This window comes from Myxocyprinus asiaticus, chromosome 47 (assembly GCF_019703515.2).
Source record: "Myxocyprinus asiaticus isolate MX2 ecotype Aquarium Trade chromosome 47, UBuf_Myxa_2, whole genome shotgun sequence".
Lineage (NCBI taxonomy): Eukaryota > Metazoa > Chordata > Actinopteri > Cypriniformes > Catostomidae > Myxocyprinus > Myxocyprinus asiaticus.
In genome coordinates, this window is record NC_059390.1 from 27,264,016 (window position 1) to 27,276,541 (window position 12,526).

A 12,526-nucleotide genomic window follows, 5' to 3' on the forward strand; every position below is an offset into this window, starting at 1 on the left:
AATGGCTTTACTTTTGGAATGAACATGGCTGTTTTTTTTTTTTGTTTTTTTACAACTGTTGAGTGAATTAAGTTGTTTTATCAGTTTTATGGTGTGTGTCTTTTCTCTGGCAGGGCTTTACATGGGCATCAAGTTTTTTGTTATAGACTTCCTGTTTAAGAGCTGTCCCAAACTGAGAGACAAATACGACACTCCATGCATCATGTGGAACAGCCTGCCCACCGACCCGCAGCTGAAAGAACGCAGCAATGCCTCTGTGACACGCCGGGTGAGAGAGAATGAGACCTATTCTAACACCAGTCTCCTGGGTTTTTAACATTTTCAGAATTTCATGCCTATTTAGTGTTCCTTTCTTCAGCTATTTAAAGTCTAGAACCAAAATTGTTTTCTGTATTCGTCTAATAGAATGGCCTCATCAGGCATTCCTTAAAACATTGCAAAGTGTATCAGGCACTGTGAATATGTGTGTGATGGGTGTTGCTTCACAGGGCTAACATCAATGTAGGTCGCTGATGTAACAGTCACATGATCTGTTGTCTCTCTCTCTCAGCTGTCTGGGTGTGAGAAGGTATGGACTGTGTAGTATGCTTCTGATGCCACCAGCTTACCTTACTTTATTTTTATCCTGTGTGTGTGTGTTTGGATCTAGATACATTTTGTGACATGACTTTTATCTGTGCACAAATGGATCCAAATGGCCATGTTGCGACATTAACTTTATTAGGTGAATCTCATAAAGAAATGTCATTATTCACCCCTACTACTGTAATGTGAGAAAAATAGTATATTCAAGGACACAAGATGTTTTTTAAGTATATCAGCATAAATTCTGGACAATAAATACTACCATGATATTCTTACAAATTAAAGAAGAAAATAAATCAGTAATGTGAATGAGATTTATTCGCACAAGCTAGGTAGTAGGTAATGTACATCTTATGTTTGCTAATAGCTAATCTACATCTAATGCTAGCTAATAGCTAATGTACATCTAATACTAGTTAATAGCTAAAATGCATCTAATGTTAGCTAACAGCTAATGTACATCTAATGCTAGCTAATAGCTAATGTACATCTAATGTTAACTAATAGCAAATGTACATCTAATGCTAGCTAATAGCTAATGTACATCTAATGTTAGCTAATAGCTAATTTACAGCTATTTTAGCTAATAGCTAATTTACAGCTATGTTAGCTAATAGCTAATGTTAGCTAATAGCTAATGTACATCTAATACTTGTTAATAGCTCAAATACATCTTATGTTAGCTACTAGCTAATGTACATCTAATGCTAGCTAATAGCTAATGTACATCTAATGCTAACTAATAGCTAATGTACATCTAATGCTAGCTAATAGCTAATGTACATCTAATGTTAGCTAATAGCTAATTTACAGCTATGTTAGCTAATAGCTAATTTACAGCTATGTTAGCTAATAGCTAATGTACATCTAATGTTAGCTAATAGCTAATGAATCTAATGTTAACTAATAGCAAATGTACATCTAATGATAGCTAATAGCTAATGTACATCTAATGTTAGCTAATAGCTAATTTACAGCTAATGTTAGCTAATAGCTAATGTACATCTAATGTTAGCTGATAGCTAATGTGCATCTTATGCTTACTTATAGCTAATGTACATCTAATGGTAGCTAATAGATAATGTACATCTAATGTTAGCTACTAGCTAACATTTAATGTTAGTTCATAGCTAATGTATATCTAATGCTAGCTTATAGCTAATGCACATCTAAAGTAAGCTAATAGCCAGGGCTCAAGTTGAGGGGGGATGCCAGGGGATGCCACCCCCCTTGTTGCAAGAAATCCCAAAAGCATCCCCCTTGTAAAACCACTATCCCTCCTTGCCATCCCCTTTAGATAAATTGTGTCATGTATTACTTTTATTACTATTATATTTCATTTTAATATGTTTGATAAATAACAGACTTTAAATAAGGGTGATTAGCTGGTCAGAATTAGATTTTGGCATGTGCCAGATTTCTATAGGTGAAATTTATATAGGTGAAAAAAAAAATGTATCTTGAAAAATATGTTTGAAAACCTTTTGGAAATTAATAAACTGCTTTTGTGTGGAAGCAGTTCATCATGTAATGAATTGACTTACTGAGTGCTAATTTTCAGTATGTTTGCCATGATATATTAATTTGAAGCGGATTTATTTGCAGTTAGCTACAAAAAAAATAAAATAAATAAAAATAAAAAAATAAAAAAAAATATGTAAAGATATCTATGGTACAGCTAATGTAAGCTATTAGCTAATGTAAAGTTATTTTTAGTTAATATCTCATTTAGAGCTAATAGCTAATGTTAGCTAATAGCTAACATACAGCTTATGTTGGGCCATTTTGGAACCATTTTCACATACTATCAGTGTGTCTCAGTCAGCTCCCTAGTTCCCTATGTCATGAATCAGTATGCATGTAATCAGAATGAATCAGAATGAATGACAGTATGTGCTCTGGGTGTATACTGTAGATAGTGTAATTCGAGATGACACAGAAACGATTACATTGATAAAAATCTGAGTAGTGTCCACAGCAGTGCAGCTGTAGTTTGGGTTCCTTACAGTTCAGTTAGATCATATTAGAGGTAGACTATAGTAGAATTAGTAGAATGTCCTCCCTAAGGACACTGTTGAAAGTTTGAATGAAAGTATTTTAAGTTTGTGTTCTCATGGAAAACTGCACAGATGGAAAACTATCTGTTCTTGAGTTCGAGTTCAACAATTTAGAGGTCTGCACGAGCCTTATAAAGGAAACCCAAACCTGACGCGCACACAAGATTGTGTGACCTGACCCAACCTGTCCCCAACGGTACCGTCAGATTTTAAGCCTGAACCCGACCTGAACCTGAAATCGCTCACTCTCTTTATAATTTCTTCTCCAAGCAAGTATTGTTGCAATAGGCTGTATTTTATATAAGCAAAATTCGTAACAGCAAATAAACACTGTTTAAATAAGGCACGGCGTCCCCTCAGCACACTAAAGCAGAAGGAAAAGAAACATTGCTGTAAATGCCCCCTAACTTGTCCGGTTGCGCTTGTCTGTGAGCGAGAGTAGGTACGCAAAACAAGTTTGGTAGGCCTTTTTTTTTTCTTTCCTTAATTACAAACCCCAACCCGATCTGAACCGGAAGTCATACTTGGAAAAACTAACCCAAACCCAGTGGTTTCTCGGATCCTGTCGGGCCTATGTCGGTATGCAGACCTTTGCAACGGTGGTTGCTAACATGACTTTTACCATGCACTTGAGAACATTATGCCATTAAAAATCTGGCTTACTTATGTGTCAATATATCTCAAAACACCAATTTACATTAACTTGAAAACATGACTGTACTATGGATATGAAGAACTGTTTTTAGCTTAAAGTCAACATGAAATCAAAATTGGTCTTATTTGCGCATTCCTGTTCTAGTTGTGAAAAATTCATCAGTGCAGGTTATTCCCAGAAACGACTTTTCTTAGCTTTATAGTACAACAGTCAGGTTCCAGATGTAAAAATCCTACTCATTTTTCATAGGGGAATTGATTATTAACGATAACTTATAAATCTTTAAAAGATAGACTTACCATGAGCTCTGAGGTTGTTAATCATTTGTATATACTCCTGTTGAAGCTATAAGTCTGCATTATTTCAACTTCAAAAATAGTGTTTAATGGCACAATTCCTGGTGAAGAACTACACTAACCCTGAGGGGGAAAATTAACCAATTAGAGTATCGTGGCAAACAAACCACTGCAAAAGAGCTCTTCACGACTGCCCACTTCTTCGACGCACTGTGCATGGCACAAGCTGAATATTTTACAATAAACTAAAATATATCGGTTTTTACACTTAAAATCAACAACTCTAAATCAATAGTTTTGTATTTCTCCATGTTTTTGATTTCAATTATGTCATTTGCAATGCTTCATGCGATTGTAGTTAATTTCCTCATTAAAGACCTTGATTTTTGTCCGATTTCATATAGTTTTATAGTTTATGTTGGTTCACCTGGGAGCTGGTTGGTTTGGTTCATGCCTTAGAACTCTTATATGAAGGGTTTGATGAAATCCCTATGGTAAATAAATACATCACATAACAGAACTAAAATGGGTTGCAAAAAACATTTTACGTAGACGTTAATGTTCTGACTGAGAGGGTCAGTTGATGTTTCTTCAAGTTGTTATAGGATTAAACTCCTTCATCTTTGTGTTCAGATTCAGCCGGTGGTGTCACGGTGCAGTTTAGCCACCATCCCGGCTGGAGTGACCCGCGAAGAGGAGAGCGGCCGTTCACACAACACAAAGAAAGGAGCGTTCCATGAGATCTTCAACCTGCCAGAGGACGAGAGACCTCTGCCTGGTGAGAGCACTCTAACTGACTAATAACACAATTCAATGGCGGTGACTTCTCTTTCCACTGTTGCAAAAGAAAGATTGTGTGGTGATGGTTTTGTTTGACTGTTCTTTCAGTATGTGAGAATGGCTGGAGATGTTATCTGATTAACAGAGATAGGAAGATGCCCACCGATTACATTCGCAACGGGATGCTCTACGTCACGGAGAAGTAAGAAACTTATCAACGGATATCAACAGAAACATTTGCTAAGTATCTGATTGTTGAAGATCATTAACATTGTAATTTAAAAGATTGAGAACTTCTGTAATGATCTATTTTAATGCATTAACAGTATAATTCTCTATCCATCAGCTACCTGTGTTTTGAGAGCTCCAGCTCAAGATCAGGCTCTTCAAAGAAGAACAAAGTCATCAAACTGGTGGACATCACAGATATCCAGAAGGTATCTGAGCACATAGACTCTAGTGTTAAACATCAGAAATTAAAAATGTAATTAAAAGGTTTGCTTTAAATGTTAACATGCTTTCTTTTATACCAGATTAATATGCAGAGTCAACTATAAGTAAGCCATTTGTAGGTTGATTTCCCCAAGAAAGTGTGGATAACGCATGGCCTTTTAACATTTAATCATGTGCAATTATAGATATCTACAAATCAGTTCACTCGTTAAAATGCAAATTCTTCATATCAGCAATGTAAATACTACTAGTGAAAATGCTCATGATTTCATTAATTTCATTTACACTGGTAAAAACAAATTCTTGATATCATAAATGATGTAATTACACGCAGATATACCCATTCTTGATATCAAAAATGGAATTTCAACTACTAAAAAGTAGAAATTCACAATGATCTTTCTAACACTCCTGTTCAAAATGCAATTACAGATTTTAATAATTTCTCAGTTAAATTATTTTTTATATCAATAATTATATAGTTACTAGGGTTGATATCTAAATTTTACTTTTAACTAGTGGCAATTTTAATTTCAGATATCTTAAATGTTATTGTAACAATTTTTTTTTTTAAATATCTTTAGTCACACAATGATATCTCAAATCCATTTAATTATTTATATATAAAAATGATATTTACTAGTTAGAAGTGCATTTCTGATATGTGAAATTGGAATTTAAAATAGTAAGAAATCTATTACACATAACTCTTATTGCATTTTAACAGATAGAACAGGAGTGAGTGACAGATCATTGTGAAATTTTACAAGTGAAAAGCAGTTATAGATATGGATAATTACATCTTTTACTAGTTGAAATTCCATTTTTTGATATCAAAAATGGGTATTTCTGCAGGTCGTGATGTCATTTTTGTGTCAATAATGAACTTTTACTACTGCAAGCCTAATTACTGATATAAAAAATTAGCAGTTTTAATGTTTTAATGTAATTCTTATCCTGCTGTTATGACCTCTTTGTCTCCTTCAGCCTGGCAGTGGCAGTGCCAGTACTAAGGGAGGAACCTGGAATAATTGCTTTGATGCATACACCCGTGTCTGTCGGTGTTGGCTATTAAGCATGGTTTCCAGCGCTTCCTCTCTCTCTCTCATTGCATACATACACATATGGAGCTCCACACATACGCATGCCTCACACATGCATAATCCCTAAACTTTTTATTTTTTTTTCTAAATAAACTTTATCATATTTGTACTTTTTTGTCTCTGCCTCTATGAGCCGGGCCGTAACAAATTGGGGGCTCGTCCAGGATGTCGAGTTTTCTGCAACAACAAAAGACGGACCTTACACATAATTAAAAGTTAATTTGGCTTGCTGTAAGACCAGACCTTATACTGATAGTCAAAAGTCGGGCTTTGCAGGACTATAGCCATCATATAAATCAATTAATATAATCTATCCGATAAATTAAATAATAATGCTTTTTTCCACAGGTTTCCAATATTATGACATTTGGAGGAATTATATTACTTATTATTAGAGCTTGCAAGACTACATATGTTTACTAGTGAACCAGCCATCCAGAAAACTAATGGCTAGTGGCAGAAATAATCGCTAACTACTTTTTTTTTTCTTTATATAGTACAAGGTTTTATCAGTTCTGCCAGGGTCTGGAATGGGCATCTCTATAGCTACTCCATCAACACAGAAGGTACGTCATACATTTCTTTAGAATGATGTCATCCTCATTCAAATAATGATGCTCTCTCACTTGTTGCTTCATTTATAACCATTTCATGTTTCTTTAGACACAAAACAAGCTATACTTCTGTTTTTGGGAGGATCACTAGCATTAACACATGTTTAAACCAGTTAAGAAATAAGGCAGCAACACAAATACTTACTATGATTTTATATAAACCCAGATTAAGAACAACAAGAAAAAAAAATCTACATTTGGCACTGAAAAAAATAATAATAATAAAAAAAAAATTATATATATATATATATATATATATATATATATATATATATATATATATATATATATATATATATATATATATATATATATATATATAATTTTTTTTTTTTTTTTTTTTTTTTTTTTCACTACATAGAAATGAAATATAGATATCAAGGGAATCAAAGTACGGTAGCGTACTAACCAGACTGTGAAACCCGTAGCATTAATATACGGGTTCAATATTGCTGAAGATGACAAAGGTATGAGAGTTCGTATAAGTGTAAGAGCGTTATCTGATAATGTGAAATCCAGTGATGACGAAAATATCTGAAGAGGTAAATGTCCGTGAACAAACATATAATCCTTCCACTTGAGATAGATCCCACCGTAAAGTTGATAATCCACAACATGTAGGCTCTCCCGAAATGAAAATCAGCAGTTGAAAATAAAAGTTCAAAAGTCACATCTTTACATCCGTCTGTGCATTAAGATACAAACGTGATCCACAGTGTCAATGTAGATTTTCAATAAGCATAAAGAAGTCCTTCTACAAAAATACAAATGAACTCATGTTAAATTCTTAGCATTGAACTAAACAAAGCTCATACAACAGAGAACTTATAAGTGCAAGAGCTCAGTTCCTTTACAGATAAATCACAAGCAATATACATTTCTTAAATAATGAAATAAAAACAGCGTCTTACTTTCAGTTGAGCCAGCCAACTTTTTAACCTGCCTTCTGTATACAGACTCATTGTCATCTTGGACGAGGCCGATGATGCAGTCTTTGCAGTGAGGAATAGAAGTGCAACATAAATGAAGCATGGTAACAGGCTTGTGTCTGTTACATACCCCTCCACTTATGTGAAGGCTTGTCATACCCATGGCAAGGCCTTAAATTTTGTACATGACAGGTATCTACATGTTCAGGATCATCAAGAAATGAAATGGTATAATTCACAGGACATAAACATTTTTCAAATTTAGCAGGGCCTTTCCATTTAGCAGACAATTTAGCCATAAATCCATCATCTGCTTTAAGATATAGGATGATCTCTGACCCAAACTATCTCCTACCTGGAAATATGTCTGTTTCCGCCTCAGGTCATAATAGTGTTTTTGCCTGGACTGAGCTCGTTCCACATTCTCCTTTACCAGATGAATCAGGTTTTGATGTCTATCTACTACTGGGTAAGTAGGATTGCTAGGATCGGGTGGTCTGTGAAGAGTTCTCTCCAGTGGTCCCTTTAGTTTGCGTCCTAAAGCAATCTCTGCTGGAGTGTATCCTGTACTTTCATGCCAAGCATTGTTAATTGCAAATCTGAAATCGGCCAACCATCTATCCCACTGTCGGTGGTGATCCTCCACATATGAAGCTATCATCGTCTTCAATGTATGATTGATGCATTCAGTGAGGTTGGTTTGTGGGTGATAGGCAGTATTTAGTTTTTGAATTACTCCCCATTGCTTACAGACCAAATTAATGAGATGAGATGTAAATTGAGCTCCACGGTCAGACACAAGATAGGCGGTTGTTCCCCATCTCGTGAACACTTTCCATTAAGATCCGCACTATTTGTGGTGCTTTAGAGACTCGCAAAGGAAACAGTTCTACCCACTTATAGCAATAGTCGACTATGACTAGTAGATGTTCATTCTGTTTTGCGCTCTTAGGAAAAGGTCCCATCAGATCTACACCAAGCTATAACCTGGCTCTACAACTGGAGTTGACAGTAAATGACCTGACAGCTTTGAAAAAGAAGGCTTGTACTTCTGACAAATCTGGCAATTTTTACAGTACTTCCATACATCTGCTCGTAAACTCTGGCGACTTCCAGAAGCCTAAGAAGTATCTTAATTCAACCAAGGTGACCGCTTAAAGGATTGTCATGAACATATTGTAAGAATTCTCCTCGAAGACATGAAGGAATGAATAATTGCAACCTCTTCCCCAACTGACCACCAGGGATGCTACGGAACAAAAATCCATTTTCTCGAACTTAATGCACCCATGAGGGATCATGATCTGTCTGGGAATCAGCCTTCTTGCTTAGCTCTTGGATTTCTGGATCATTTTTCTGTGTGGTGGCAATGTAAGTCAGATCTACCGGTAGATTTGCTGGAGTTACTGCAGACTTCGTGGCTTTGATCACTGCTGGCATATCTGGGGTTGAAATGCGTTCCAAGCTTCTGGACAGTACATCTGGAACAACATTACACTGTCTCTTTCTGTATCTGACACTGAACTCAAAACCTTGTAAACGGATGGTTCATCATGTCAGTCTTGAAGATGGCTTAGGATGTTGGAACACCCATGTCAAAGCAGCATGATCAGTAATCACTTCAAAAGGTCGCCCCTTCCAGGTATGGTCTCAATTTTTCCACAGCCCACACTACAGCTAGACATTCTTTTTCTGACACAGAATATGCCTTCTCTGCTCCTCACAACAGTCTAGAAGCGTAAGCTATTACATGCTCTTCTCCTTCTAATTCCTGCGTTAACACTGCTCCCAGGCCAGTTTCACTAGCATCAGTTTGTACTCTGAATGACTTGCTAAAATCAGGTGGAATTAACACAGGTGCTTGGGTTAGGTCACGCTTGATGGTATCAAAATCTTGTTGACATTCTTCAGACCAAGTCCATGTGGCTTTCTTCTGTTTCAGGGCATGTAATGCAACAGCTTTCTCTGAAGACTTAGGAATGAATCTGTGGTACCAGCCTGATAACCCTAAGAATCGTTGGACATCATTGAGAGATTGAGGTACTGGAAACTCATATACTGCAGATACTTTAGATGGATCAGTTTTGACTCATTCACCCGAGACAACATGTCCTAAGAAGGTAAGTGATCTTTGAATGAAGTGAGACTTCTTAAGGTTCACTGTGAGACCTGCATAATGGAGACTGCTGAACATTTGATTTTGATGTTGTAAGTGCTTTTGTTCATTTTCCAAGTATACTACCACATCAGCAATGTACACTAGACAACACTTTCTTTCAATTCTCTGAGTACATACTCCATCAATCTTTGAAATGACACTGCAGCATTTTTCAGACCGAAAGGAAGCTGTAAGAACTCAAATAAGCCTGCTGATGTTACAAAAGCAGTCTTTTGTATACTTTCGGGCTCCATTTCCACTTGTCAATAGCCACTTTTAAGGTCAAGGGTGCTAAATAATGTCGCTCCATGTAATGATTCTAGGATGTCTTGAATTTGGGGCATGGGATAAGCATCCAGGTGAGTTTTTGTATTTAAACCACAAAAATCCTTCTTCAGCACTACTAATATTGGTGAAGCCCATGGGGAAGCTGAAGGATGGATAATTCTCTTGTCTAATAACTCTTTGATCACTGCATCAATAAACTGTTGTTTTTCTGTTGACAGTCTATAAGCTTTTTTCACACTGGTACTTCGTCAGTAGTAATGATGCGATGTCTGACCATATTTGACTGACCGATCTCATGTGCAAATCATTGGCCATTCCAACATCAGTTCTTTCAGCAACACTTTGAACTGCTTATTGGTGTCAGCCTTCTGGGTAAGTTGATGTATGGATTGCAGAGTTTCGTCTGACACTGAAGGTTCGTCTGACACTGAAGGTTGATGACAAAGGTATGAGAGTTCGATAAGTGTAAGAGCCTTATCTGATAATGTGAAATCCAGTGATGACGAAAATATCTGAAGAGGTAAATGTCCATGAAAAAAAATATAATCCTTCCACTTGAGATAGATCCCACAGTAAAGTTAATAATCCACAACATGTAGGTTCTCCCAAAATGATAAACAGCAGTGGAAAATAAAAGTTCAAAAGCCACATCTTTACATCCGTCTGTGCATTAAGATACAAATGTGATCCACAATGTCGATATAGATTTCAATAAGCATAAAGAAGTCCTTCTACAAAAATACAAATGAACTCATGTTAAATTCTTAGCATCGAACTAAACAAAGCTCATACAACAGAGAACTTATAAGTGCAAGAGCTCAGTTCCTTTACAGATAAATCACAAGCAATATACATTTCTTAAATAATGAAATGAAAACAGCGTCTTACTTTCAGTTGAGCATGAAACAAAGTGTTTCTCAACAAGGACTCTAGATTGTTGAACACAGCAGGAAAGTCATGCTTCCAACAACTCCGGCAATGTTAACTTCCTCTACTACACACCTTGATTTGTGCAAAACATTAAGGCATTCTAGCACTCTTAGCGGTGAGGAATATAATTGCAACATAAATGAAGCATGGTAACAGGCTTGTGTCTGTTACAGATTAATAACTGAGCAAATACTTATGGTGAACTGTTTTTTGTTTGTTTGTTTGTTTGTTTTTTTACATATTTTGCAGCCACTGGTGTTTGGTGCAATGATTCACAGAGACGAGGCCTTTGAGACGATCTTCACCCAGTACATGAAGACCATGACCACAGCCAACCCTGAAACGTAACTCTGAAGGACATCTCATTTGGAGAAGGGCGGGACTGGTGTTTCCTGCCTCGTTCTCTTTAATCGACTGTGATTGGATAATTGTCGTCATCTTATGTGGCGGGCAAGAGCTCCGGTACATTCCAGTGAGAGCGCTGCATCTCAACAGAGACATTTACGACTGGAGGGATGTGGATGGCGTCTCCGTGTCATGTGACTGTGATCGTTTCCAAAATGAGCACACTAGGCTGTGTTCAGACTTTTTGTTTTGTACTTTTTGTCTCTCAAAGTGATTTTTATGCCATGCCTCTGCCTGGTTTTATGCTGCGAGATATTACGGCGGTGATATACGAATCTTATCGTATAGGAGGGTGTTTAAAGGAATAGCTTACTCAAAAATAAAACATTGTGTAATCGTTTACTCACACTCATGTCGTTTCAACTCTATGTGACTTTGTCAAGTTCCATGAATGGAAAAGCATCATAAAGTGTCTTAAAAGTAGTACCATAGGACTCACACAATGTTCGTCTTCTGAATCATACGATAGCTTTGTGTGAGGAACATTTACATTTTAAATATTCCCCTCCACAGTAACTCTCAAGTCTCATTTGTGTTAGTAAATATTCAAAAATGGCACATGAAGACCCATTCCTCCAGGTTTGGCTTAAATAATGGCAACAACATGAGGGTTAGTAAAATGGTAAAATTTTCATTTTTGGGTCAACTATTTTTTTTAATGCATTTTATTAATAATAATAAAAAAAAGCCTTTTTCATTTTACATTTGTTTAAATCATTGCTGTGCACACAAAACACACAAACTTGATTAATTTTTCCTCTTGTATCGCAAGCCCTTTTGACATTTCATCATATGCAAGATACAAATTATAGATATCTATAATTCAGTTTTCACTAATTAAAATGCTAATTCTTGAAATCAGCAGTGGTATTACTACAGGTGAAAATGCTCAACTTTGATATCAGTAAATAGGCTTGCACTACTCAAAATGTTTATTCTTGATATCAAAATGACATACTCCCAGAAATACACATTCTTGATATCAAAAAATAAATTTTGATTAGGAAAAATACAATTACTTAAACTGGCGGCCAAAAGTTTGGAATAATGTATATATTTTGCTCTTATGGAAAGAAATTGGTACTTTTATTCACCAAAGTGGCATTCAACTGATCACAATGTACAGTCAGGACAATAATAATGTGAAAAATTACTATTACAATTTGAAAAAAATAAAAAATAATCAGAACTTCTTAAACTACTTCAAAGAGTTCTCATCAAAAAATCCTCCATGACAGCTTTGCAGATCCTTGGCATTCTAGCTGTCAGTTTG

The 12,526-nt window shown here is 36.0% G+C and overlaps 1 protein-coding gene across 5 annotated transcripts in view; it reads left to right on the plus strand.

The window, feature by feature from the left end:
* The window catches only part of gramd4a (GRAM domain containing 4a), an 82,917-nt gene extending 70,900 nt beyond the window's left edge, over positions 1–12,017 (plus strand). The window contains exons 14-19 of one of the 5 annotated variants that reach the window (XM_051691570.1): positions 114–268; positions 4,227–4,371; positions 4,482–4,575; positions 4,720–4,810; positions 6,427–6,495; positions 9,415–12,017. In XM_051691570.1, the coding sequence (XP_051547530.1) occupies positions 114–268; positions 4,227–4,371; positions 4,482–4,575; positions 4,720–4,810; positions 6,427–6,495; positions 9,415–9,423 (563 nt within the window). In that variant the 3' untranslated portion in view covers positions 9,424–12,017. The remainder of the gene's footprint in view (positions 1–113; positions 269–4,226; positions 4,372–4,481; positions 4,576–4,719; positions 4,811–6,426; positions 6,496–9,414) is intronic. The other 4 variants (XM_051691569.1, XM_051691571.1, XM_051691572.1 and 1 more) reach the window with 4 other exon arrangements.
* The last annotated feature ends 509 nt before the right edge of the window (positions 12,018–12,526 follow it).